This window comes from Poeciliopsis prolifica, unplaced genomic scaffold (genome assembly GCF_027474105.1).
Source record: "Poeciliopsis prolifica strain line A6 unplaced genomic scaffold, Auburn_PproV2 SCAFFOLD012, whole genome shotgun sequence".
NCBI lineage: Eukaryota > Metazoa > Chordata > Actinopteri > Cyprinodontiformes > Poeciliidae > Poeciliopsis > Poeciliopsis prolifica.
Genome location: NW_026562387.1, coordinates 11,071,304 through 11,097,180, shown reverse-complemented (window position 1 = coordinate 11,097,180; position 25,877 = coordinate 11,071,304). Strand labels below are relative to the sequence as shown.

The following is a 25,877-nucleotide window of genomic DNA, read 5'->3' as shown; positions in this document are numbered from 1 at the left end:
ATAAGAATAACCAGAATAATGCTATGCTAAGTGCTTTTTTTATTACTATTAGGGATTGGGAAACATACTGGAAAGTTTAACAGGAAACTGGATGGAGCTAAATCCAGAGTAAAATCAGAAGAAAATTTGTTTGAATGAAGTTTCATCTTCTAATAAGATAACTACCACAACAATGAAATTCATTCATCAATCCATAACCATTATCTTATGTCATCTTACGGGTTAAATACAAAAGTTCTCTTTGCTTTGTTTTTCTTCCGCTTAATAGTTATCAACTTCTTTAAAATGCCTTTCTGCATGACAAAATGTAGGCAGGTTTCAAACTGTGACTACTATTTCCAGTTGTTTCTACATTTGGACTTGACCAAATACAAAGAGCATATCTTCATATTTCAACATCTCCGTTCAAGCTGCAAATGAAGTAAACAATGTAAACCAGATACTGCTTTCTGCCTCCAAGTTCTTTAAAGACCTTTGAGGAAAAATATGCAATTAGTGTGAAAGTTACTTCGATACTATACTAAACTTCCCTTTTCACTTTACGTGGATTAACATATATTCTAGACTTTGCCCAACACCTAAATCTCAGAGTCTTTGTGTCTGCTCTGTTGTGCAGAAGCAGCCTGTGCTTCCCTTTTTTTTTTTTGGCTTCTACCTTGGTAGTAACATGACACTGTCAGAGAAACAAAGCACCCATGTTATGGAGCAACCAAACATCCTACCTGTCCTGACAGTGCTGCCATTATTCTCATGCTCAGCAGCGCGAAGATTTGTAATGGCCTGGAAGGTTAAATGATCCATTTATGTTAGCTAAGACTTGCTCTGTTTTGCTGCACCGACCCACCCACACAAACATACATTCATCACAATTCCTCACTGTCCATGCAGCTACAGGAAGAAGGGAAGAGTCCACGAGAGTTTTTTGTGTTTAACGTGTGCTTAAAGTGTAGGAATGGCACAGTGCTGCACGTCTGATTTGTGACCTGCCAGTCCTTTTCTGAGAATAAACATCACTATGCAATGTTTCTTTATGTGCTGCTTGAAGAAATCATTTATTGCATCTATTTTTCTCAAAATGTGCCCATTTGTTGCAGCAAACTTCTATTAAAAGCATAGCCAATAATCGGAAGTATGAAAAACATTTTAGATGCACTCAGATTGTGCAAAATGAGAAGCTCTGCACCAAGTGTAGCAGCGACAGTCAAAGTGCACATCAAAAACAACTGGGTGACCCAGTATGCTGAGTGACTTACATAATCCGCTCCTGTTCCCTGAGACATTTCAAAGAGAGTGTCTTTGTCAGTCTCATCTTTGCTGTCTAAAAGTCTTCCAGTTGGAGATTGCCTCAGTGTGAAAACTGAGTTTTGTGTGATAGTTGTTACTCCCAAAACAAGGGGATTGATCTGAGAAGTTTTACCTTTGCTAGAGAGTGAGGCACCCAGACTGACCTTTCGGCTTGATTATAAAAATGTCACTCCGCCGTTTCACAAGGAGTATATCATCTTTGTTTCTCACACTCTCCGAGCTGCAGCAGTAACAGGAGGTCCTTTTATCTTCGGATCAGTCAGCCGGCTCCTCAGCACGGAGCAGTCTGATAGGAGAGAACATAAATGGAGTAAAACTGACTCAAAATATCAAAGGCTCCCTAGCTGTATTTGCTCATCACTTCTTTCTTTTTTTTAAAAAAAGCAGATTCAGGCTTTGCTTCATTGTCATTTCAATTACGCTTTCACATGTTTACAGATGTGGACGATTCCACTGTTTCTAAAGGATTGGTTGGATTTATAAATCAGATTTGCTGAACATGCAAAAACTGTAGAGTACTTCCTTCCAGGTTATGACTGGGCTGATTGGGGATGATAAAATGAGCAAACTGGTGTCATGGTGCCATTTTTCTAAACCCTTAGAAACGTTTTTCTAAGGATTTAATTCATTTGACACATTTGTAACAAATTGTTACAAATTGTAACAAATGTTGCTGTTTCGGACTCCAATTGAATTTACTGGACTATCAAGTGTGAAAACACCCTAGAAATTGACCACCACTTAATGACATGAAACGCCCTATTTGATATGTGAAATTATTTCTTGTTATAAAGGACTGAATTTTCTACTTTTTACTCTTACCAAAGGAGGAAAAAAAAGTGGCATTATTGATCATATTTTTTGTTCTTTACTAGAAAGAACCCTCTTGAAAAACGGGATCCAGTATGTTTCTCATTGAAATAAAAATGGACATTTTAATATTGGTGCAATCCTAAAAGCTTACGGTTGAGTTTAGAGATGCTGGAATATGGAGCCAAATCGCATCACTTGTCAACTCCACACTATGACGTACCAGACTGTCCTATTTTACTTTCCAAGCTGTTCAGAGTGAGAACTTTCAATTAGAAATATATAAGTTTCTGTGTTCCTATAAATTGGAAAATTGTGTATAAACATGGCAAAATGCGGGCACTCATTTCTCTTATTTGAATGCATTTTTCACAAGAATGCTAATAATTTGGACGGAACTAAATATTTCCATAAATGACCATACATATTTCGCAATGCCTAAGGTTTTGTTGACGCTTGAGATTGAAGTTGCTCTAACCATCAGACTTAAAAATATCACACCAGCATACTAATGGGCTGCTCAGTAACATTTTTATGTTATCTTGTTAATCCCCTTTATCTTATGTACATTTCCTTCCTAGATTATTTCCTCCAGTAGGTTTTTCATTTTCACTTTTATTTGCAAAGCCAATAAAAACATGTTTTTTGGGAGAGGTCAGGAGAACTACTCCAGAACTCCATTTCTTACTTCTGCTTCAGTTTCAGAGTCCCAGTGCTCTACTTTAAGTGCTTACCTGCTTCAACAAACCTGATTTAAACTGAAGGGTCATTACCAGGTGCCTGGTGGACTTGATGGCCTGCTTAGCAGGTAATTAACACTGATGTGTTGGAGCAGGAAGACATCAAAATAATGCAGAGCAGTGAGACTTGAGAACCAAGATTGACACACAGCTTCATCGGTAGTCTTTGAAGAAAGTAGTGGAAACAGGAATTGCATTGCTGCTGGCCTTTTAATATAGAAACAAGTTTCCCTGTTAGTTTCTGTTCAACCTATCTTCTTTATTTTACCTTTTTATTTTATCATAATGCATTTTTTATTTTGTGTTTAGTAACTGGTCAGTGTTTTTGACATACTAATAATGAAATATTTGGTGTATTTGTGAAGAAGTTTTCTCTGTACCATATAGTTTCAATTTCTCTTGAATCCTAATTGTAAAAGTAATGATCAAACATGTTTAAAAATGAACTTTAAACATAGTAGTAACTTCTCGTTTACGGTATTATATCTGGTGGAGCAGATAAGGATGCAACACTGTTTGTGGTAGTTTTGCTTGTTACATACACTGATGCTGTTTTTGTTGGTCAATTGTGAGTTTGTAACTCTGATAATGTATTTTTGGCCAGTTTTGATTTTGTTTTTTATATAATAAGGCTTAAATAGCTGCATTTTGTTTTATTTATTTTTTTTTTGGACATTAGTAAATGACTTGGTAAAACATTTTGTTTTTGGTAAACAGGCATTTTTTTCTCAAAACCTCACCACTTGCTTTTCTGGTGGTTGTAAAATTTTATCAATTATCTCAGCTCCTCTCACTATCTTCTGCAAGATCCCACTTGTCTTAAATATCTCAGATAAATAGTGGAAATCCAAAACATTTTTAATATGATTGAAAACCTGCTGATAGGATTTAAAAAACAAAACAAAAAACATCTAATATAGGTTTCGAAGATTTGAAAAACCAAACATTAGATGTTTTTAGCCATAACTTTAGAAAAAGACAAAAAATGATGACAAAAAGTGTGATTTATAGTGTAGTGAATAAATAACTTAAACAATCTTTGCTATGGTGGATTCACTGACAGAAAATAAAGATGAGCTACTTGAAAATGACAAAGCTATTTCCTTTTTATTTGGTACATTTCTCACTCATCTGTATCATTTGTATAAAATTCTAAATAAAGTAGAATTCTTTACACATTTTTGATGAACAATAAGTTGCCATTTTGTGCTATGCTATAAGATCTCTGTTAGAAAAAATGAGCCCTCTTCACATTTCTGCAAAGGTTTTCATTCCACTAGTGTATTTCTGTTCTGTTGGGAAATATTTCCCTGTCCACGGTCAAAAGTACTTTGAATTAGAGCTGTAAGCAAATACAAAATCAGCAAGAGCTTGCAAGCTGTGGTTTTGCACTGAACACAAGGCCACTGTCTGCACCCTCATCCTTGTAGTTGGCAGGGAGGCCAGAACAACAAATGCACCTCTGATCGTTAAAAATGGTGATAGCAAGCTCCTCGCCTCCCTATGGCCGACGTCTGCTCAACCACGATAAGCACCGGGTAATAAATGATCCCGTCGCTAATTGAACTTTTGACCATGACTTTCCAAAGAACCAAACATAACCCTTCTAAAAGGGGAAACGCAGGAATTAAAGGCTGCTGTCTGGAACAAGCCTTGGACTTTTGAGCACAAACAGAATCAAATTGTTCACCGACTTATGCAAGCAACAACCTCACTTAAATCTGCATCTTATTCCTGACAGGAAGGGAGGTTTGCAAGAAGCTGGTAGGAATTGTTAAAAGGAGAAAAATGGCATCTTTTGTGACATTTTTATGTTCCTTTATATTGCGAGACTGCTGTGAGATTCAAGTAACTAAAGGAGCTGTTTTATAGCTTAATTAAGCTATGTGCAGTTCACATCACTTAATGAACATATGAAATTAATATTGGCGAGATCTCACTCCAGACAGTTTATTAGAGAAGTACTGATCAAACCTTTCCTGGTCAATATTTATTTTTTATTTTATTTATTTTTTCCCTAATGACACTGTATATGGATTTTTTTTTTTAGAGATGAAATAGTTGGAATAAATTTTTGATGTATTTTATAAAAATAGGAAAATATTATTTTTTTAGTACATTCCAGTATAAATCTGAACAGTTCAAGGGAAAATTTGCACATTTCAGTCTCTGGCCAGTAGATTCATAGTGGTGAAAATATTGACAGAGATTACAATGTCCGTACCACTTTTGATAAATACTTGGAAACAATTATTGCATTCTCAGCATTTTTTTTTTGTGTGATATGAATACAGTAGATTCCTAGTCACAGTTCAGTATTTGCTGCTGATTTGCTCCTTTTACAGATTTTTCTGTGCTACATGACCTCAAATTATTCTGGTAAATCCCACTGCTCACATATTTATTTTATTTTTTTTTTGTAATATAATACTTTAAAAGAAAATGCTGAAATACAGCGATGCAGCATTACTTGAGATGCTGACATCATGTGCAAAGCATCAAATCTAGGAGCGCCTGTGATTTTCTTGCCTCTGATTGGCTGTACACCCAAGAGCAGAAATAAGGAAGATGTAGAGTTTAGCTTCTGCAGCAGTTTTCATTGAATCTTTATAAAGCATGACCTGCAGGTTCTGATTTTGGGAGATGCCAATTATTTTTCTTTTCAGTAGCTAAGCTAACTAACTAAGTGTGGACAATCACTCAGCTCTCATGGCAGAGCAAAAAGGAACAGTGGCTCAGATATAGATCTCTGTGGAAGGAGATAAGATCTGTAGAAAAGCTTCATATCCATCGCCAGATCACGATTAGTCAAATTTAAGAAAATCTGAATCATATATCTGGTGCTTGAACTATTAAAGGGGTCTCAAGTATTTGTGGATTTTATTGATGATACATTATGCAATATGTTAGTCTAGCATAATGTAAAATACCTCTGTACATATTGTATTATTTCTCTGCACTGATGCGGATTTCCATGCGACGGTGATGAATTAAATATGCTGCACATCAGATGAAGAGAAATCCCCTTCTCTGGCTTGTTTTGCCTTTCTGTGCCAGTTTAGTGTTTCTGCATTCTCTAATTGTTATTTAGATTTTAAAAAATATTTGGGTTCATAACTTGTACTCATCTCAGAATATTTGTTTTGAAACAAACTTGCAATGTCGCATTGAGATGTGGAAGGAAGGCCTGCAAGAAAGCAGTGTTTAAAACTGAACTGAAATTGTAGATTGAGGTGTTTGGCCAGTGGTGGCTGCTTATTTCAACTATTTTAATCCTAATTGGGATAAAAAATAAATAAATAAATTAAAAAAAACATGATTTATTGTTGGGCAAGAGAAAATAGATTTGCATTTTTCTATATAGTTAATGTAAATTTTGTGTATGTAAATATTTGTCTTACCAGAGATGATCCAAATGATGGGAGTTTGGGAGTTGTTAGATTGAACAAGGTTATTTTGGCTGGAGTCGAGGAGGGCGTATTTAACAACAAACACTGTTTTTATTTTCATTTCATTGGCTATTTGACTCCAGCTGGTGCATCAAGTGTAATAGCTCCCTTTCACAGGCTTGAAAGGGTAGGTTGTAACATTTGAGCAGAAAGTGCTAAATTATTTGACCAGAATGGGATTATTAAACTGAATTGATTTCAGTTACAAAATCAACAGCTGAGTAATCAAGGCCGTGTGGAGGCGAAGTGCTTTGGGACTTTTTGGCTTCAAAATGAAAGCCTTGATGCAGCCACAGGAGTGAGACTAGTGATTAGACGGAGGCTTATACAAGCGTGAGTGAGGGTGGTGGATTGGTGGGACACACACACACACAGATTCAGATACACACACATACACTAGTGCACAAGCGATTAGTCAGCCCGGACAACCTTTTGACACCACTTCCTTCTTCCACACCAAATTTAATTAGAGTTGTGCAACCTTTCCTTTCATCCCGGACAATGGAAAAATCTCGGGTCGGATTTTAATCAAGGTCTCTGTAATTGCAGCTGATGTATATTTATGTGTTAGAGCGTGGAGGTGGATACACTCTGCAGCGCTTCTTCAGAAAAGCTAAATGAAGAGGCTCGGTGTGGTCTTTATTAGAGTATCTATGTACATCGTGGTTAGATGTTTTCAAAAGCGCTTGGCTGATGAAAACACTTTTACAGTTTATGTAATTGAAATATAGCATCTTTGCTTTTTGACTCTTAAGAATACAATTTTGCTAGACATTCATGTCACATCGACAGCTTGTAAAATAAGTATTGAACACTAGATGAAAATAAATGTAGTTTTATATCAGCCAAGATTAAATTTTTGAATTGCAACCCATACATCAAAAAATTACTAATATCAACCGATGGTGATGTTGGTGGCGATGTATCTTGCATTCTTAACTGTAACTGCTAGTGTTGGCATGTTTTCAGCAGTAAGGCTTCTTATATGCTATAAACTTAATTTGCACACAGCAGCAGAAAAACTTTCTTGAGACTGACAGATTTCAGCTTGTTTCTTGACTTTCTATTACTTTTTTACATCCATGTCTTCAGCTGTTCAATAGTAACATTTGATTATTCTTACCTATGTCTTGATTTCTTAAATAGTTTGATTGCTCTCTATTTGTGAATTACTTTGGTTGTTGCTGATGTCTAGTAGAAATTGTATATTCAAAATATAATGGAGAAAAAACTTGGTCCTTATTACTTACTTATTTTGCCCCTTTACAATTGTTGTCTTCTGCTTGACTATCTTTGTGATGTAAGGAATATGCACAAACATCAGGGATACCTGCAGCTTTGAGAGGATTGTAAATCCAAGTTTCTTCTGGAGGTCCAGTGTGAAGTTTGAGTTTTATTAAGTCCAAAGTTGGCACAGCCATGCACCTTCTACTGACAAGTTTAGAGATGTTAAATGAATTTTTCAGCAGGACTTTGGCATCTTCCCACACTGCTATAAGATGCTGAGTTTATGCATTTCTTTATGCAAGTAGCCTCAACAAAGTATTGACTACATTATGTGTCATAGATGGAAAATACACTTTTTTTTCTTTTGTAGCATTTCTGTTTGAAACAATAAACAATATTGCATACTAAACTGACTTCCCAGGGTTAGAAAACGGAACATGAAGCACTATATATTGACCAAGCAAGAAATTCGGCTGCATGTTTTGAAATATGGGAAGACAGGTTTGTTTTTCTCATGAGCAAAGATCAGAGTAATGGGACCGGTACATCAGCAATTTTTTTTTTGGAGGGCAGCCTGGGGCTTGTCTCCATCTCCCTTTTACTGTCCTCACTCTGTCTGAACTCGTCGTCCTCTTTCTGCGAGCTGTTATGTGTTGGAGAGCTTCTCCAGGGAGGAGTCTGTTTATCTGGCTGCCTCCTGCCAGCTACACATCCCCATGCATCCTCAGTTGTATCGTAAGTGATGAAATGGTAAAGCTCTCAAGAGAGCTTCTTGTATTTGTGCTCTTGCAGTATGTGTGTCGTGGCAGTGATGCAGTGTCATAGATATGTTGTTATCTGGTTATTGAGTTGATGTTCATCCAACAGCTAAAGGCAGCAAAGCTCTATGTGCTGCTGAGTGTGGCTTGTCATTTCACTGCTGTACACACAGTTAGCTCCCTTACTGTCTTAGTTTTACAACCATAAAGTAGACTAAAAGTGTCCCACTTACATTCTCAATGTCAAATCTGGGACTTCTGGAATTTCACAATTTAGTATTGAAGTTGATTTATTCTAAAGTCTCTTCATTAAACAACTAATTAGAATAGATGAGCTAATCCAGGTGTAGCTAACCTTGTTTTCTTGAGTCCTTTTGATGAATGTCTTGTAATCTCAGCTAACAACCTTCGGTCAGTTTTATAAATTGTGGATCAAAAAAAAAAAAATCTCATTCGTCTTGAGTTGACAGCAGTTTAGTGGAAGGAGGATAACCTTGAACTGTGACTTGAATGCCCACCATTGATACAAAACGTTTTGCCTGTGTTCTTGATAAAAAATAAATTACTGACAGGCAGGAGAGCTTTTGACATTTGTTCCAAGATGAAAAGGTAGAAATTTGTCAACTCATCATTGCTTTATAGGAAGGTGTCAACATTGTTCAGAAGGACTTAATTTCCTGTTTGAAATGGTTGAAAATTTGTACACGTACATGCTAAGAGCCACAAACTACTCCTATGAGAAACATTTATTTAGCTCTACTCTGGATTTAGCAACGGCTTCTTGCTCTAATTGTAAAGCTGCTGTCACACTGTCTCCTATTAAAAAACATTTCAATGAGTCTAAAATATATCAAAATAATTCGATTTTGTCTAATTTATTTCCCTCTGAATGCTTTGCTAAAGTCATTGTTACGCAATTCAGTTTTTTGCTTATGACTGGGTCAATGATGTCACAGTCTTGTTTGTTTGTTTTTACATAAAAATATCAACTGACCATCAGGGGAATATGTTTTAATGTTCTATGCCAGGATAGTCAGACAATTAATCATCTGGTTTTACGTGATGATTATAAGCTGTTATTCAGTTTCAAGCATCCAGCATATTGTGGTGAGTGAAGCAAATTCATTGTGCACTGTGAGATTATATACTAGTAAATACTGCAATATTTTAGTCAAGTTACTTTATTTCAGTAGCAACAATGTGCGAATGTGGTATGCAAGGTATGTGAGAGCAGTGGCGCTCATTATTTTTCATCAAATCCAAAAAAATCTGTAGTTACCTGCTTAGTTGGTGATCAAACTCCACCTCCTCTTCTAATCTACATAATTATAGATCAGTCACAACAGAAAAGCTGCTCCAGAATTATTGAATTGATAATCAAGTTATTTTTGATATCATAAATAATATTTATTGTCTTTAACACCTAGAGGCTTACCTCAAGTGTTTAGAAGATAAGTCAGTGAGCTATAATTGGCTTTATAGCGGAATAAGTGAGAGATGATGCTATTCTTTGCAGTCAGGTTTTATTAATAGACCTCTGTCTCTGAACCGAGATCATCTTGCTGAATTTGTAGATGTTCAGGCAATAAAAATTTTGAGATGGCTTTCATAAATATATATATATTCAATAAATCTGTTATCAATTAAAGAAAACAAAGTTAAAGTGTGTCTTTAACATTTTAGAATAATCTATATAATTGGTGCAGACAAGTGGAGCTTTACAAAATCTGTGATCAGTGAGTCTCTAATTTTTATCCATTACTTTCATGTTTCTGCAACTTCCTCTCCCAAACCACACACAAGGAACATTAAAGCTCGTTAAGTAAATGGCTTTGGGTTATCCACAGAAAGCCATTGTTTGTATATCATGGGATTGAGTGTGTTCTGCACAACCAGATAAAGGGTGAGCAATGGAGCCCATGTTTCAGAACCTCAAATCACCCCATGCATATTTCATTTTTCTTGCATTATGACGCAGCAGCAAATGGACACACAGCTTCTGTGCTTTGACAAATGTCCTCTTCTAATGTCCCGCAGCCTGAACACGTACTACATCTCTCATTTAAACTGCTTTGCTTTTAGGGCCATAGTGGGGAAATCCAAAGCATATCATGTTTTCTTTAAGACTTTTATTTTTAAGACTGAGATTTTTTTTCTCAGTTCATCTACTTGTTTTGTTATTTTGGCTGACCTGTCGTATGAACAGACCCTAAGCTACAAAATATCTGATAAGATATTAACAAGTAAAGACAAACCAGACCAGTCTGAGAACCCCAAATGTCCAGTTAAATGTTAACTTACTCTGTGTTCTCTCCACAGGGAGCTCTTCTTGTTTTGTTCTGCAAGTAAAGATAAAAACCTCCTTGAAACGACACAGCAAAATTCTTTGCTGTGTCGTTGTAAAGTCTTAGTACAGGCACATCATGTCTGGTGCTGTTTGTTGGCTGAAATATTCACAGTCTTATGCTTGTGTCTGCAGTAAAATATGTAGCTTTAAAATATAATTAGGATCTTCAAAAGTGTTTTTCATAGCTGTTAAACCAGCAGGAACATCTAAGACATTTTAGATTTGTTAACAGGAGGTTAGGGTCATAGCTATAGATTTGTTTACAGGAGAAAAGATGCCGAACTTTAAATTTGCATGACATCAAGCTGAGCCGGCTCCTGGTTCAGTTCTTCATTTTAAACAGGATTTTATGTAACTTTGTGTTTCTTCACTTTTTCATTTTTCACCACCTGCTGAAATCTCCTTTCACCAGCAATTGATTACTATTATTCTCAGAACAGTTTTTAGAACCTCACATCTTGGCTCCAAACTTCACAAACCAATTTAAATTTTAACTCCCATTTCCATCGGTTTTATGCAAACAGAACCTGGATGCTGCTTGCAGTCATCTGAAATGACAGATGGGATTACATTTGAATAATCCAATGTTACACAACACATTCCATGAACCCAAGCACGCCTGAGGAGTGTGTAGGACCAGTAAGTCAAGCGTCAGTGATTGTGTGGAGTTGTAGCCATGGCAGACACTCCCTGCAGGTTTCTTTACTGCTCCCTCTGAGGGCTGAAGAATGCTTTGTCACAGCTCTCCGGCAGGGTGGGGCTTAGGAGCAGGGAGACCAGAGTAAGTCTTTAAACTGCTCTTGGCTGCAGCAGGTCACTCTGAGCACTTTGATGTGATGCATGATGAAAGCTGTCTGCCTTTCTTCTCGTATTGGAAGTGGTGTTGCTTAACAAAAGGTGTAACTGAAACCATCTGGACAAATGATTTACTCTTACAATTCTTTGCAAAAGGATAATAACTGTGAAACCTTTTCATATTGTCATATTTGCAACTAGAAACTTTTGTAACTCCAGTTTTATTGAGATTTTATGTAAAAGATCAAAAGAAAACACATTTATCTAAACCACAGTATTGTAGCTCTGGCTGTGTATATAACATCTTGTCTCATCAAACTTGAATACTCTGAGTGTCAAGTTTTCCAGCCTGTTACATTTTCTTCCAGCATCGGCTCCCGAAGCTGGGAGCATCGTCATTCTCTTCCAAATTGAACTTCCAAAAAGTTCAAGTTGAGTTTTATCTCATCAGGGCATCATCATCTTCATATAAGAAGATGATGCTTTCTTATATGAAGCCATAATCTTTATATAGTTGCATTAGACTTTATTTAGGGGTAACATGGTTGAATATAAATGCATGCCACATGTATCAGGGTTTTAGAAGAACATATTATTTAGCTTCCAATCCACAATTTAAATCTGCAGTTTTGGGCTATTCTAGAGCCATATAATATTATAAATCAAAATTTATGTTGAAATATCAATGCACAGAAAGAAATATTAGGATGCAATATTTGGGTGTTTACAATATTCCAAGTTTTATGCATTCAGTGCCATATTTGCCCATACCTGATGTAGATCTCCAGTGACTGAGATGCTAAAGCTAACGAGAGGCTTTTTTTTTTTTACCACTGTCTTATGGTGAATAAAGAGTCTGAAAAATGTGATCTGATCAGAATCAACGGAACAATTTTCAACAACGGTACTAGAATTGCATATTTTCTGAAGTCGTTCAGCCCTTATCTGTTGCTCTGTGTATTAGCCTTTAGCTTGAGACAGATCGGATGACTGTTTTTTATAAATGTGACATTGTTTTGCCCTTTCTTCAAAAAATTTTAAATGGATGGAAATTTATGGTTGTAACGTTACAAATAACGTGTCTTGCACTGTGTTTGTTTGACGAAGACTCCATGAATATTAACGCCCACCATTTCTTCAGATCTTGTTTGCATTCACTCACTGGCACAAACAAGCAAGTATAAATGGCTCAAAATGTGAATCCAGGAGCAGAAGTTCATATACTAGTCTTAACCAATGTTTAGCTTTGGAGTTTAACCACCGATTCTCCTTGAATCCAACTTCTAACCTTTGGCTCAGTTTTAGTGCTAATTCGCCACCTTTATCTATTACAGGTGTGTATTTGCATGCCAAGAGGCTGACTGTGCGTTTGTGCTGCTGATATCTAAGACTCTGATCAGCTTTTGTTTGTAGCTCACAGTAAGCTTGGTGAAGGGGGATCATTCATAAGTCCCTATTGAAACACATATTAGACAGGGCAGGGTAGAAACCCATCAGGTTGAGAGGAAAGACTGTGATGTTGCTGTGTTTTTTCCCTCTCTGTATGAGATGTCGAGGCGCTATACTCGCCACCCAGTTGTCTGTTTAAGCTTGGAGGTTGTCATGCTTTTATTACTCAGTATTGTTAGTCATCTAATAGGGATTCGTTCATCTTAACAAAGACATGCAACTGATAATCTTCTTATCTCGTGTTTTTCATTCCTCTTTTTCCAGTTAAACGCTATATTACAGCTGTCCGCTGTAATCCTGGCAATTGGATATTTTGTCCAAGCCGACTCCAGGCTGAGGTGCAGATCATCTCATGTATTTTTCACAGACCCTCCTGAAGTCTCAGGCTCGTATATCAGACTTTGTTTAGTTTCTGAGGGAAGTTTGCTGGTGTGTTGGCTTTAATACATCTGCCACTGAGGTTATAATAAAATAAACAGATTTGGTTATATATGTGGCTAGAAGTGAAAAAGGTTTCCATCTCAGTCTTGCTGATTGAAATGACTCATTTCTGAAATTCAGGAAATGTTTTCTTTCCCCATTGGGGGCCTGTTAATACTCTAGGCTGGACTGAAATATGTGATCATTTTCTAGTTATCCCAGCTATTACCATCTCTTCTTTTCTCCTTCTTCACTACCCTTCCCTTGCCTGGAAATTGCATTCACTGAACAACACAGCAGAGACAGCATGAGGCAGCTTTAGTGCTGTATTTAGATGACAACCTAAAGGCATATGGGCTCATGCTGAAGTGTCCGGATTAACTGTGGTCAGTGAGGATTGCGTGGATACTGCTGCTTAATACAAGCCCTGTCTTTCGAAGTTGCAGTGCAGCTCAGAAAAAGGAGCTCTCCACATGTAATCGCCCACCAATAATTGAGGGAAAGCCTAAAATTACTCCAGAGTAAACGGGCGTTTGCCCTATTGACTTTTCCACTCATTTGATGTATCACCATCATCTAATGTTGGAATCTGGGTCAAAGTCAGGGTAAAATGGGAAAGCAACATACTAATGAGAAGATTCAAGGTTTAACGGCTTTACTCGTTCCTCATGGAGCTCTAAAATATTTTCTGTTGAAGTGACACGCTAAAGTGAGAAAGATGGCATGAGGCATCAGGTACCTGTCGGATACAGTGTGCACTTGTACCTGTATCCATAAAAGTGCATCGATACAACATCATAGGAAGGTGGCTTGCTTCAAAATGCTGTTAGAAACTAAGAACTTCCAACTTCCCACTTTTCAACATTGCCACTCGTCGCGTCAACAGTAGTAAGATGTGATGGAAACATGTTTATTTTATTTTTACTCTACTCATAATTGTAACTTGCCATGCATTTTAGTTTCCCTCCAAGCTTCATCATCTTTTTTAGACTACTGGGTAATCAAATGCTGTGGATACCTTGAGACTTTTACATGACACTTCTGGCTTCATCAGCTATTCAGCCTGAGCAAATGTTCAACAGGAAAGAACATTATGAAGTCCAAAAAACTGTTGTTTTGTTATTCCTGTTAGGATTTAGCACATCCGCTACTAAATCTCTTCATCTTCACATTTTGTATCTCTCATCTCACTGTTCTTGTTTGTCTCCATTAAGCCTCATAAACACTGACTTGCTAGTCTGTCAGCTGTAGAGGAAGTAATTTGTTTTGGTTCCAATGCTTTCTTTTACTTCAGCAGCAGTAAATGTTCAGGGTAAAATATTCTCAGATTGATCAGTCAAATGTTTTAAATCCCATGAATATACGTTTATCAGTTTCATTATTTATCGCCTCCATAAGTAAATGACTCACATAAAAGGATTTAGACAAATTTTCTTAAAGGTGAAGGACTCCTTTAAGAACTTTATATGCACAAACACTCCGACTTTTTGGATAGCTTCTGACTATAAATATTTAATTTCTGATGAAATTTCATCCCTAAATCACAATCTGAGATTCAGATGGATTATTTAGTAACTATACTGATTTTAATTATATTATTTTGGATATTTTAGGGAACATACTTAATGCAAAACTAAAAGTGGAGAGATCAGACCCAAGAGTCTGTCCAATTCAGTCCATTTTTTGGTTATGACTGTATGTAATGAATTTGGCACAGCTCCAGATCGCAACCTCTTCTTTTCGTGGCTGACCCACAAACACAAAGTTAATTGCTGTGAAAAATGTTTGAAACCAGCTTTAATTTATTTCCACAAGATGTTAAAAGCTAAAATATTGTCTCCAAATAGAGTCCACTGAAAAGACTGTTAGCCTTGCAGCAGTGAAATAATTGTGACCAAGGTTTTCCCAGCAACCACAGGCAGGTGCAATTCTGTGAGAACGCAGCCAATTGTATCCGTGCTTTTAAACACTCTATAGCTGAAGGCCCCTTTAATGTCTAGTACCAATCAGCTTTCTATTTTTGTCTCTTTCCCTCTCTCTCATCCTTCCCTTTGTGTGGCTTTCTGCTCTTCTATATCTGTTTTCGCAGTTTTCAGTGACTTCATTCAATTCCTTTGCTGCCTGAAGATCTGTGAAATAAACACAACGTTGGCCCATCGCTGAGACATGATGCAGAATGAATAATGATTGTATTTTTGGCACTGTGCAGCTGCTGAGGCGATATATTATCAAGGTTCTGGGGGTAGAATGGGTCCTGCCTGTCGTGGTGTTGTAAATGAGACATCTTGACAGCTACATGGCATTTACTAACTTTAATTTGTGCATCAAAATGTGTTTTTTCTATTGTTTTACCTCAGAGAAAGTTTATGTTTTACAAAAAAAAGCTACCTTTTAGTTAAATGTTGCAATATGATTAAGTTCTACTTTTTCTTTTCTTCTCTTTCAGAGGAAATTAAGGCGGAATCAGAGAAGTTAAGGTAAGCCTTTGGTCATTTGATGGATTTTCTGTTTATTTGTGCTTGACTAGGTGCTGCATTCATGGCTCATTTGCAAGCCTCTCTGTTGCTGTTCTTCATTGTTCAGGCTTGTAAAGGGGATCATAATGCTCTGTGTGTGTGACCAGGCATTTGTTGCTCTGCCCCCACTGATTTGGTTCTTTTCTCTGGGCTTTTTTCCCAATAACCCCTTTGTTTGGTCATTATTAGTTTCCTTTATGAACCCCTGCCTATTGCCGATGGGTTTTTTGGCCTGTATTTATTTGTGCTTTGCTCCTGAAAGGAATTGCTAAGTAACATCGACCCTGGAATGTAATGCAGCCCCCACATCATCTGCTCTCCCTGCCAAGTTTTTTTTCCCAACCTTTAATTTTTTTTCTCCCTTCTGACACACCATTTCTCCCTTGATTTTTGTCCCCAATACGCTCCGTGTCATCCACTAATCCTCCAGGTTTCACCAAATTTTCACAGTTGAAGTCGGATGGAATAAACATGTGGAAGGTCTCACCCCATTTGCAGAAAAGCTGCTGCTTTTGGCCTCAGTCCTGCTAGTTCAAGTGTACTTTTCTTGGTGCGTAGAATTGGATCTAAATAAATTAGAATATCAAATTAATTCAAAATAATTCAATTTAAAAAGGAAAGCTCTGGTATATAGTTTCAGTACACACAGGATGATAGAATGTATGTGTATTTCTATGAATTATTGATTATTTGGGCTAAAAATCAAAATAAAGTTTCTCTTATTGCTTTTGCTTGTGCGCTGTTTTTATCACAATTTTTTCTTCCTTTGAATTTTTTATTAAATGGTTCAAAACATCATCATATCTCAGACCTTCAATAAGGAAGTGTTGGGTACAGAATTAAATTTAATTTGTTTAATATCCTCAATCTTCCAATTTCAGTTGAGAAGTGTCAATTAATACAAGTTATTGGTTGCAAATAAAGGTAAAATATCTTGTTTGTCATAACATAACTGTCTTTACACAAAAAATGTCAAACTAAAAGTAATATGAATAAGGATTTGCTTTAAAAAACAAAAGCAATAATGGTACCCAAGCCTGCAAATTTATTATAGTTAAAAATGTAACAATTACTTGTATAGTTCAGGACAAAATATAGAATAAGGAGCTACTGAATTTTATTAAATTTTTCAAGTGCTTAGTGTAGAATATCATTTTTATTTTTCTTCATTGAGGGAAACGAGTACAACAAGCTCATATCAGCCGGTTCATTTGTTGGACTATTTGCTCGTTTCACCAGCCTGCAGTCCGCCGGTTTCCCAGCACGGCCCTTTTTGCTAATGCATGACAGAAAAAAAACAACTTCCCTGGTTTTAAGAAAAATATTTTGGCAATAAAAAAGCACTGAAACTCACTCTTGAGTTTTCAATACATGAGTTATCTTTTTATTAATTTTTTCCCCCCAAATTGAAGTATTTTTCGCCTATCTATAGTGAAACCATATGATGCAACAGACCAGATTGTTTTCAGCCCAAAAAGTAAACGCTTCCAGTGTTGGTGCTCTTAAATGGGATTATAGATCGCTGTTACTGGAAAGCCAGAGTAAGGTTGGTCTGGTTTCTTAATAGAAAGCTTCTCAACGTTTAAATATCCTCGCCATACGGCAGGTTGTTGACAACCTGCAGCCCGCTTTGCAGGAGGCAGACCACTGATCACAGCTGCTTGAATGAAATCACAAAGAGAGCCTGACTATTTTTTTCTTTGATAGGAAATGACATTACTCACTGTATGTTTATGAAGCAGATTGGTGTTTACTGATACACAGAAGTTTAAAATCTGTTGCTCTTTGCTATGTGGGGTTAAGATTGATATTAGTAAAGTTTATTCAGCACTTTTCTCAAAGAATATGACGAAAAATAAAACAAGCAATCAAAAACCACAAAAATATTTATTCACAAAACAAAAAAAACTTTATTTCTATTGTAGTTGCATTGGTATCACAGGAAAACTAATTCTCACTCTATTTTCTATAATGTCCCTCCAGTAGCTAAAATTGATTTACCCTGAACTGTATTTCTTCGCTTGTACAAAATATATTGCTTAGCAGCTTATTGTGCTTCTAGATGCTTTATTATTACCTGCTGTTATACCTCATAATATGTTAAATAATCTATGTCTCGTGTCAGATGATGTGTGTTCTGAAATGTGAAAATAGTCCAGCAAGGAGATTTCCTCTCAGATCGCTAGAATCACAATTCAAGTTTATTTTACACTTTTCCTCTAGTGAATCTAAAAGTCCCAAACTGAAAGGATTTCTAACATTTATTCACTTAAAATAAGCTGAGTAAGCAAAGGAAAATGCACAGTCAGCAGCCAGGCATCTCTGGCTGGCACAAAGAATTGAAACTTGAACATCAGCTTTATCTGGAGATGGCAAAATATTCACCAAGCCACAGCGAGAAAAAGTATTAATTAACAGGATGTATCATTGATGCAGACTGTGAACCTTTTATGGTCTTGATAGCTGCATATACAACATGTAGCTGTTGTCTATGTTGGCCAGGTACAGAAACACCCTGACATCTAAGGGGAATGATTGAACCACTCCGAATTTTTACTATTGTAATTTCATCCTGCTCTCATGCTCGATTCCTCCTCTCCCCTCGTATTTTCCTGCCCCCTATGATTGTGCCCTGCTGCACTCGGTGAGGTCGTCCCTCTGAATCGGGCTGAAGTCACCTCTTTTCATTGCCAAGACATAAACAATGTAACCTCCTCTCTTTTTTTTATCAATCTGCCTCCATCCCAGCCTCCCTCTGTAGTGATCACCCGTTGTCTGTTTTTCCTCTTTCTCCAGCTTGTGCAGTGGGTGTGGCAGCAGTGTCTGGGAAACCAGCAGCCCTTGTCTTTATCTGTGTTGCTGCTCTTTCAAATTTCAGAAGCAAAATATTTAGCATCATAAACACATAGTGTCAATCTAAATCCAAATTACCAAAAGGCCATGCTTAGCATCCTGCTGCGGCGTTGAAACAGAAAGCAGTGCTTCTGTATGGTGAAACATAACATCCCTGGCACTTAATTTTTCATGCTCTGTTAGCCATGCATGGATGTCAAGAGAAGTGCGAGGGTGTCAGACTGATTTTGAACCCTTCTTCTTGTCTCAAGTTGACAGATTGAACTGAGTGATCTATGTTTCCCCCTCCACCCCCTTGTATTTACTCTTTTCTTTCCTCTCCTAGTCCACCAAGTGAAGACGGCAAATCTGGCTCCAGCACGTTACCACCCATCAAATCCAAGACAAACTTCATCGAGGCCGACAAGTACTTCTTGCCGTTCGAGCTAGCATGTCAATCAAAATGTCCTCGCATCGTCATCACCTCACTCGACTGTTTACAGGTCAGTGCTAAGAGGTCCTCTAAACCATGATGATTATCTAGGATTCCACTCGGAAAAAGATCAAAATCCCCAATTTGGTATTTGTCTTTTGTGTTTGCTTGCAAAATAAAACCTTGATGTTTCACAGAGTCTTGCAATGGATAGCATAGGATTAATCTTTCTGACAAGCAAATCAGACAGAAGGTTCATGTCTTGGGACAGACTCAAACATGCTGTTGGAGTTGCCGAGTTGGAAAGAAATAAAGGGCTTGAAACAACTGAAGGACCAATAAGGTCTGCTAAACTAGGATTTTAATAGCTACCTTTGGATAAGGCCTTAATGGAGGAAATTACAAAATAGGGAAACGGAGGCATTATCTAGGCCTGAATACAAAAATAAATTGCAGTTAGAAGCTGATCTCGAAGATAATTAAATAATACATATTAAAGCCATGTGGGATAAACAGTGAAATTATCGAAAGATTGGGTGTGAAGGTAATGTTAAAAAATAGATAATTACCTGGGAAGAAAATTTGGCCAAGTAGTTTGCTAAATGTGGGAGACTGTTCAGCAAGTAACGCTGATCACTGTCATATTTATGAGGACTGGCCTTCAATTAACCATTTTTGGCACACTGTGCAGAAAGATACGGAGGAAGTGCTGAGGCTGAATATGTCTACTTCTCAGGACATCCATAAATTTTCAACAGGGTTGATAGCTGGCCCCATCCAGAGGCTTGTTATTAGCCTGTTTCAAAGCTGCCAAAACCAGTTTTAATGTGCTTACTAATCATTTTTTGAGTAAGACACCCAATTTTGTCGATTAAATTAATTACAGTAGGATGTTAAAGAATAACTAAGGTATGCAGGCATTCACAGACAAGAATACACTATGAACCTTCATCGCCTTGCTGCCACCGGTGCAACGCATAAAGTGGATATAATAACGGAGGACCACCTTAAAACGTGGACACATTGAGTTCTACCTGGACAACAATTTAAAACAAAAATGGGGTTCAGGTATTATTTATTTATTTATTCCTTACAGTAGATGTCAAAACAATGAAGACCATCAAGGCCTGCTCTGAGGTTTATCAAACTGTGCTGCTAATGCTTTTACATATCAGTGTGTTTCTGTGACTTGCAGAAGCTGATAGCGTACGGCCACCTGACGGGCAGCGCTCCAGACAGCACAGCACCAGGAAAGAAGCTCATCGACAGGATCATCGAGACCATCTGCGCGTGTTTTCAGGGGCCGCAGACCGACGAAGGCGTGCAGCTACAGATTATTAAGGTTCCATCGTTTTACTCTCCATCATCTCGGTTCATTACGCAGACACTCAAACTCGTGGACAGAGCTGAGCTGTTCAGATTGTGCAAACTGAGTTTCTTTCGCTAAAAGTCAACAGCAAATTTTAAGCTAGTTTTGTCATTGCACAACCTGGAGGACATGAAACATGTCTTCCTTTTCACAAAGACTGTTGTATTTGAGATTTATATTTGGGTGACTCAGCACATTTCACTGTTTCTTTGGATATCAAATATATATAATTTGTCATATTGCCTCTACAAATTAGAGAGGCAGCTTCTGTTTTAATAAACAGAATAGATCTAAATGCTTACAGTTTGTTTGGTTTTTTTTTTTTTTTTTTTTTTGTCTTTTGAAAGCGTATGTGTTACATCTGCAGTTTGATGTTTCCACTATGCCACTCTTCATGTTGCTTTACATGCTGCAGAATACTGGAAACACATACTTGAAATGTATCAGACAGGCTATCAAAGATTTCAGTTCAGCTCACACTTCCTGTCTTTCCTTTTCCACTGTAGGCTCTGCTGACAGCAGTCACCTCCCAGCACATAGAAATCCACGAAGGCACCGTATTGCAAGCCGTCCGCACCTGTTATAACATCTACCTGGCGAGCAAGAACCTCATCAACCAGACAACGGCGAAGGCCACGCTCACGCAGATGCTCAACGTCATCTTTGCACGCATGGAGAACCAAGCAGTACGTTCAAATGCTCTAGAAAGACTAAAAAAACCTTATTGTTGTGTTTCTGTCAACACACAGCATCTCTCTTGAGTCACAGTCTCTGAAAATTGCTATTTTTAAGTTGAAATGAGTTGTAGAAGTTTATTCATAGGTAGACGCCATGCTGTATAAGGATTTAAATAAGTTTGGATTATAATACAGGTGCATCTCTGTAAATTAGAGTATCATTGCAAAGCAAATTTATTTTAGTAATTGAAATAAATTAATTACACATAATTAATTAAATGTTGGAGACTTAACAGTTGTCAAGCCGACTTTCATTTTGTATCTTCCACGTTGAAGATGTGCCACAAAATGTCTTTTTCTTTTTTAAAGAAGCTGGCTGCTCAGAGTGCTGTATGGAAGAATATTGATGGAAAATTGAGTGGAAGGAAAAAGTATGTCAGAAAAAGTTGCACTAGCAGCAAAGAAAACTGAAGTCGTACAAGGATTTTGAAGAGTTAAGGGGAGATTCTCGTGCTGTGGCCTGTGGTGGGAGTCGAAGCTTCACACACACACCCACCCACACAAGTGCCTTAATTGAGCAAAGGAGAAAAAGTATGTAAATGTTGCTCAGGGAAGCACAGGCTGAACACATCCATGACGCGCCGAGTTGATGCAGTAATTTGTGCATATACAGACCTGACCAGGTATTGACAGCATTTACTGTAAAGTGCATGGCGGTTTTTTAGAAATATGTTTATTGGTCTGAATTTTGAGTTTCATTGGATTTAAACCATAATCATCAGCATTGACACAAATAAATGCTATTTATTTACAGCTACCGGTATATAATATTCTAGGGCCCTTTTTAATTATTCAAATTAATTTACTTTTCAATCATATTCAGATATTTTGAGATGCACCTGTATTATCATATTAGCAAAAAAACAAAAGCTTACTCTAATCTCATCTTTATCTTTTTGAATGACACCTCTCCCCTCCTCACCTGCCTCCCTCCCCCCTTTTTGGACACATAGCTTACAAATCACAAGCTATCTTGGTCTCTGGCCTCCAGAAAGCGTGACCGCCAGGTAAAAGCGTGCAGGACTGCCCGTGACATTGCCTGATCAGAACTCTTTCAACTCTTTCCTGTGCATCTGTGTTTGCGCATTCAGCTTCCTTTTTGTTTTCCCCCCTTTATCCATTCGTGCACTCATTCGTTCTCTTCCTTTCCTCCAGCACTGCACACGAATGCTGCACACTCTTTCCACATTAATGCTTGCTGTGGCCTCTCTCGCTCATCTTACTTCTACACAACATATTGGTTTTTAATTGCACCAGGAAGTGGTGAACTTATTTTTTTTATGTGTAGCATATGTGACTGGTAATGAGTCAGACACAGACGGAATAGTAAAAGCGGCAATGGAGAGACAAGGCAGACTTTTAAGTATTGTCTCTGCCCCTGTAGTGCAGCACAGGAGATCAACTTTCTGTATTTGTGTGTAGATGCATCCCACTGGCTGCAGCTCAGCATGGTGTGTTCACACACAAACACACATGCAGCATTGGTCTCGCACAGCCTTCACTATCCGACTGAGGTGGCATTTAAATAATGAGCTTAGTTTGTTTGCGCTGCCTCGTCTGTCCCCTGCGGTACGTTTGTCTGCTCCCGTTCGATGCTAATCGCTTATTTAGAAAGGCTGCATCATTGAATTAATTTAGTGAGGTTTTGATGTGACAGTAGCGACAGTTCTGTTTAATTAGGATGGAGCAGCTAGAGGTGTGGTGTTCAAACTTAAAAAGCATTAGCCCAATTAAAATTAGATTGTGTGAGGAGCTTTTTTGAGATTTTTGTTGTAAATTAGTAAATTAAAAATCTGTATGTGTGCCCAGTCTCTGTTTTCCCACCAGATATTTCCTGTTATTTCCATTTAACCTCCTGGTCAGATTTGTGCATACACTCATAATGGGCATGAATGACTTAGGCCTTTAAATTTATATTGGACAAATATTGACTTAATTGGTTTCCAAGAAACAGAAATGTACACATCATTGGAACTTTAAAAATGATTGCATTTGCAGTTTTATTTTATTTATATTGCATATTGCACCGTAATTTCATGGCAATATTTGGTAAAACATTCGACTTTAGAGTCATGCATTCAAACTCTGCTTTTTGCTAACATATTTGGCCACTTGGATGGATTGATCTATGTTAACATCAGATTTAGATCTTGGTGACAAAGGTGCATAAAACCAATGGAAGCTTTGGAGATGTCTTGATTACAAATGGAAACGTTCAGCTGCAACACTTCAGGTTTCCTAATGCTGTGCTGCCCTACAATGTAAGAGCAATTAATACTCTGAAGTTTTATTATCTCATCCCACCCTAAAAAAGAACAGATGCAATATATCCTTCAGGGCTGAAAATGAAGATGAAATGCGGCACACAGCATCAAATATCTAACAAAACTTGAGCATGTCACGCTGTGCAAGCTCGATATGAAATGTCGATGGCAGCCCCCATCACTGAACGGTGGAAGTGTTCCCACAGCTGAATTATGTTGGAAAGATCTGATGGCAACATCATTGGATCAATGAGTAGACATCAGGTTAATGTTACCACCTCATGATTGGAGAAAAAGAGCGAGAAAAGCAAACGCTGTGGAAGTGCTCAAGGCTTGGTAGGAGAGAAATATAATCAGACATCTGTCACAGCAGCAGTCACTCTGCATTATTATTAACTGACATTGCTTGGGCTCACTGTTCGGTATTTCCATCAATTCTTTGAAAGTTAGGATTTTGTCCAAAGCCCAAAATAATTACACAGGTTAAAGCCTGGCATACCCATGGTCAGTGTATGTAAATGTCCGACTGGAGCTTTAAGTCATGCCGTTTTATTGTGAATTTGTGAAAGTGTCACTTTTTTTCCCAGACTCTGTCTACTCTACATGTGTGATTTTCTTTTCAATCTTTTAGTTTCTGGAAATCTACAAACACTCTAGGATTGCAAAGCTAGTATTTTAGGTTGGCTGAGGAAACTTGTACTGCTTGTTAGTGTTGTTTTTTCTCTATAATGAAAGTTCTGTTTTTTATGCTAATGTGATGGCATGTCAAACAGCACAGACCCCAGCAGATTTGGCGTTAGTATTATTGCCATTCAAAAAGGAAGTTAGTTTCTGATGGGTGATGAGACCGGCATCTCAAAATACAACAAAACATTGTAAAATGTTCATAACATTAGAAAAAAAATTGTTTTAAGTTGTATAGCTTCAATTGAAAAATCGGTTCTCAACCTATTTATCTTTGGTGATGAGATCCGAGTTTATTAGTTTGGAAAGCTTCCTTGCCATCACCCTAATCTGCATGTCCCTCTACAAACTTTTTGTTGTCAGTTTAAGTCTACAACAGGGATGGAGAAGCATGCAATCAGAAAAAACAAAAACTGATCACTAAATATCAACATTAGTGTCACTGTATTGCATTCTTTTTAAAGATACAATTACACTTCTTTATGTAACTGGTTTATGGAAGGAAGCTGTTTGATGATGTGTAAATTTTATTTATTGATCAGTATTTGTCATCTTGGGGCTTTAAAAACTATGCATTATAGCCTAAACCCTCATAGTTTAAAATACTTTTTTTTATTGTTATCCCAAAAGTCCCCTGAGTAAATGGTGATTCTACTTCCAGTCAGAAGAAACAATTTATTAATGAAAAGATTACTTTTATCTACCAAGGCTTTTTTTGGAATCCAGTTTAAAACACATTGTTAAAAAAGCCAAATGTCGCCGTGTCCAGCAGGCAGTCTGCTCTGAAAGAAGCGGGCGTGACACAGCCGTATATTTTAGTCCTTTTCCATTAGAAATGCTTTCTGCCAGCAGCAAACTTAAATGGACTCGACACACACCGGCCAGCATGAAGTGATTCACAATGTTTGTCTCATTGCTGTTTGAGTAGCATGCCGTTTTTCTCTCAGCGTATTTATGTGCATTCCCACTCGGACACACAGCAGATGTATGCTGACACACTAAATGTATATTGGGGAGGGAACAAATTGTCTTATAGCCGAGCTGTGAGCTCAGTTTCCTCACAGGAAAGGCAGACGGGTTGATATTAACCAATGTTTTCTTACTTATGTTTCTAATCCCTGCTGCTTTCTAATAACCATTTTTCTTCTCCATCTGTGTGTTTTTTTTGTTTTGTTTTTTGGCCTGCGTCTGTCTCCCATCCCTCTGTCAGCTACAGGAAGCCAAACAGCTGGAGAGAGAGCGGCACCGACAACAATCCCCTGTAGCCCAGCACACTGAGCCAGAATCCCCCCAGCTCCAGACTTACGTTCACGCACCCAACAAGGCCCCCACTCAGGAGGCCAACGGCCCCGTCAGCCCAGCGACCCCCAGCATCGCCACCCCCTCCACGCCGTCCACCCCTTCCACGCCGGCACCGGAGTCCAGCAGCAGCAGGTCTGCGTCTGGGGAGCAGGGGGAGCAGCCTGCGCCCGACGAGAACCCGGATCCTGAAAACGGTTCAGAGTTTTGCGTGGCTGAGAACGAGCAGACGGAGGCAGACCAAGCCACCGCAGCAGTACAAAGTGAGTCACCGCCCATGGAGTCCCCACGTAACTGAGAATAAGACTGCGAACTTTACTGTAGATTTAATCTGGAAGAAATGCACAAATTAATTAGATTTTTTGGATTAAGTAGGCTCTTATTACAGTTCACAACAAAATCATTCAACCTGTTATTTAAAATGTACAATTAACCTAGGGTCG

At 37.8% G+C, this 25,877-nt stretch overlaps 1 protein-coding gene across 2 annotated transcripts in view; it reads left to right on the top strand.

Annotated features, from left to right (window-relative positions):
• Nucleotides 1-25,877, top strand: part of arfgef1 (ADP-ribosylation factor guanine nucleotide-exchange factor 1 (brefeldin A-inhibited)) — a 49,864-nt gene that overhangs the window by 1,699 nt on the left and 22,288 nt on the right. Inside the window, exons 2-7 of one of the 2 annotated variants that reach the window (XM_055037794.1) lie at nucleotides 15,747-15,777; nucleotides 18,995-19,151; nucleotides 20,277-20,423; nucleotides 20,957-21,136; nucleotides 22,141-22,194; nucleotides 25,346-25,697. In XM_055037794.1, coding sequence (XP_054893769.1) covers nucleotides 15,747-15,777; nucleotides 18,995-19,151; nucleotides 20,277-20,423; nucleotides 20,957-21,136; nucleotides 22,141-22,194; nucleotides 25,346-25,697 — 921 coding nt within the window. The remainder of the gene's footprint in view (nucleotides 1-15,746; nucleotides 15,778-18,994; nucleotides 19,152-20,276; nucleotides 20,424-20,956; nucleotides 21,137-22,140; nucleotides 22,195-25,345; nucleotides 25,698-25,877) is intronic. The other variant, XM_055037795.1, reaches the window with a different exon arrangement.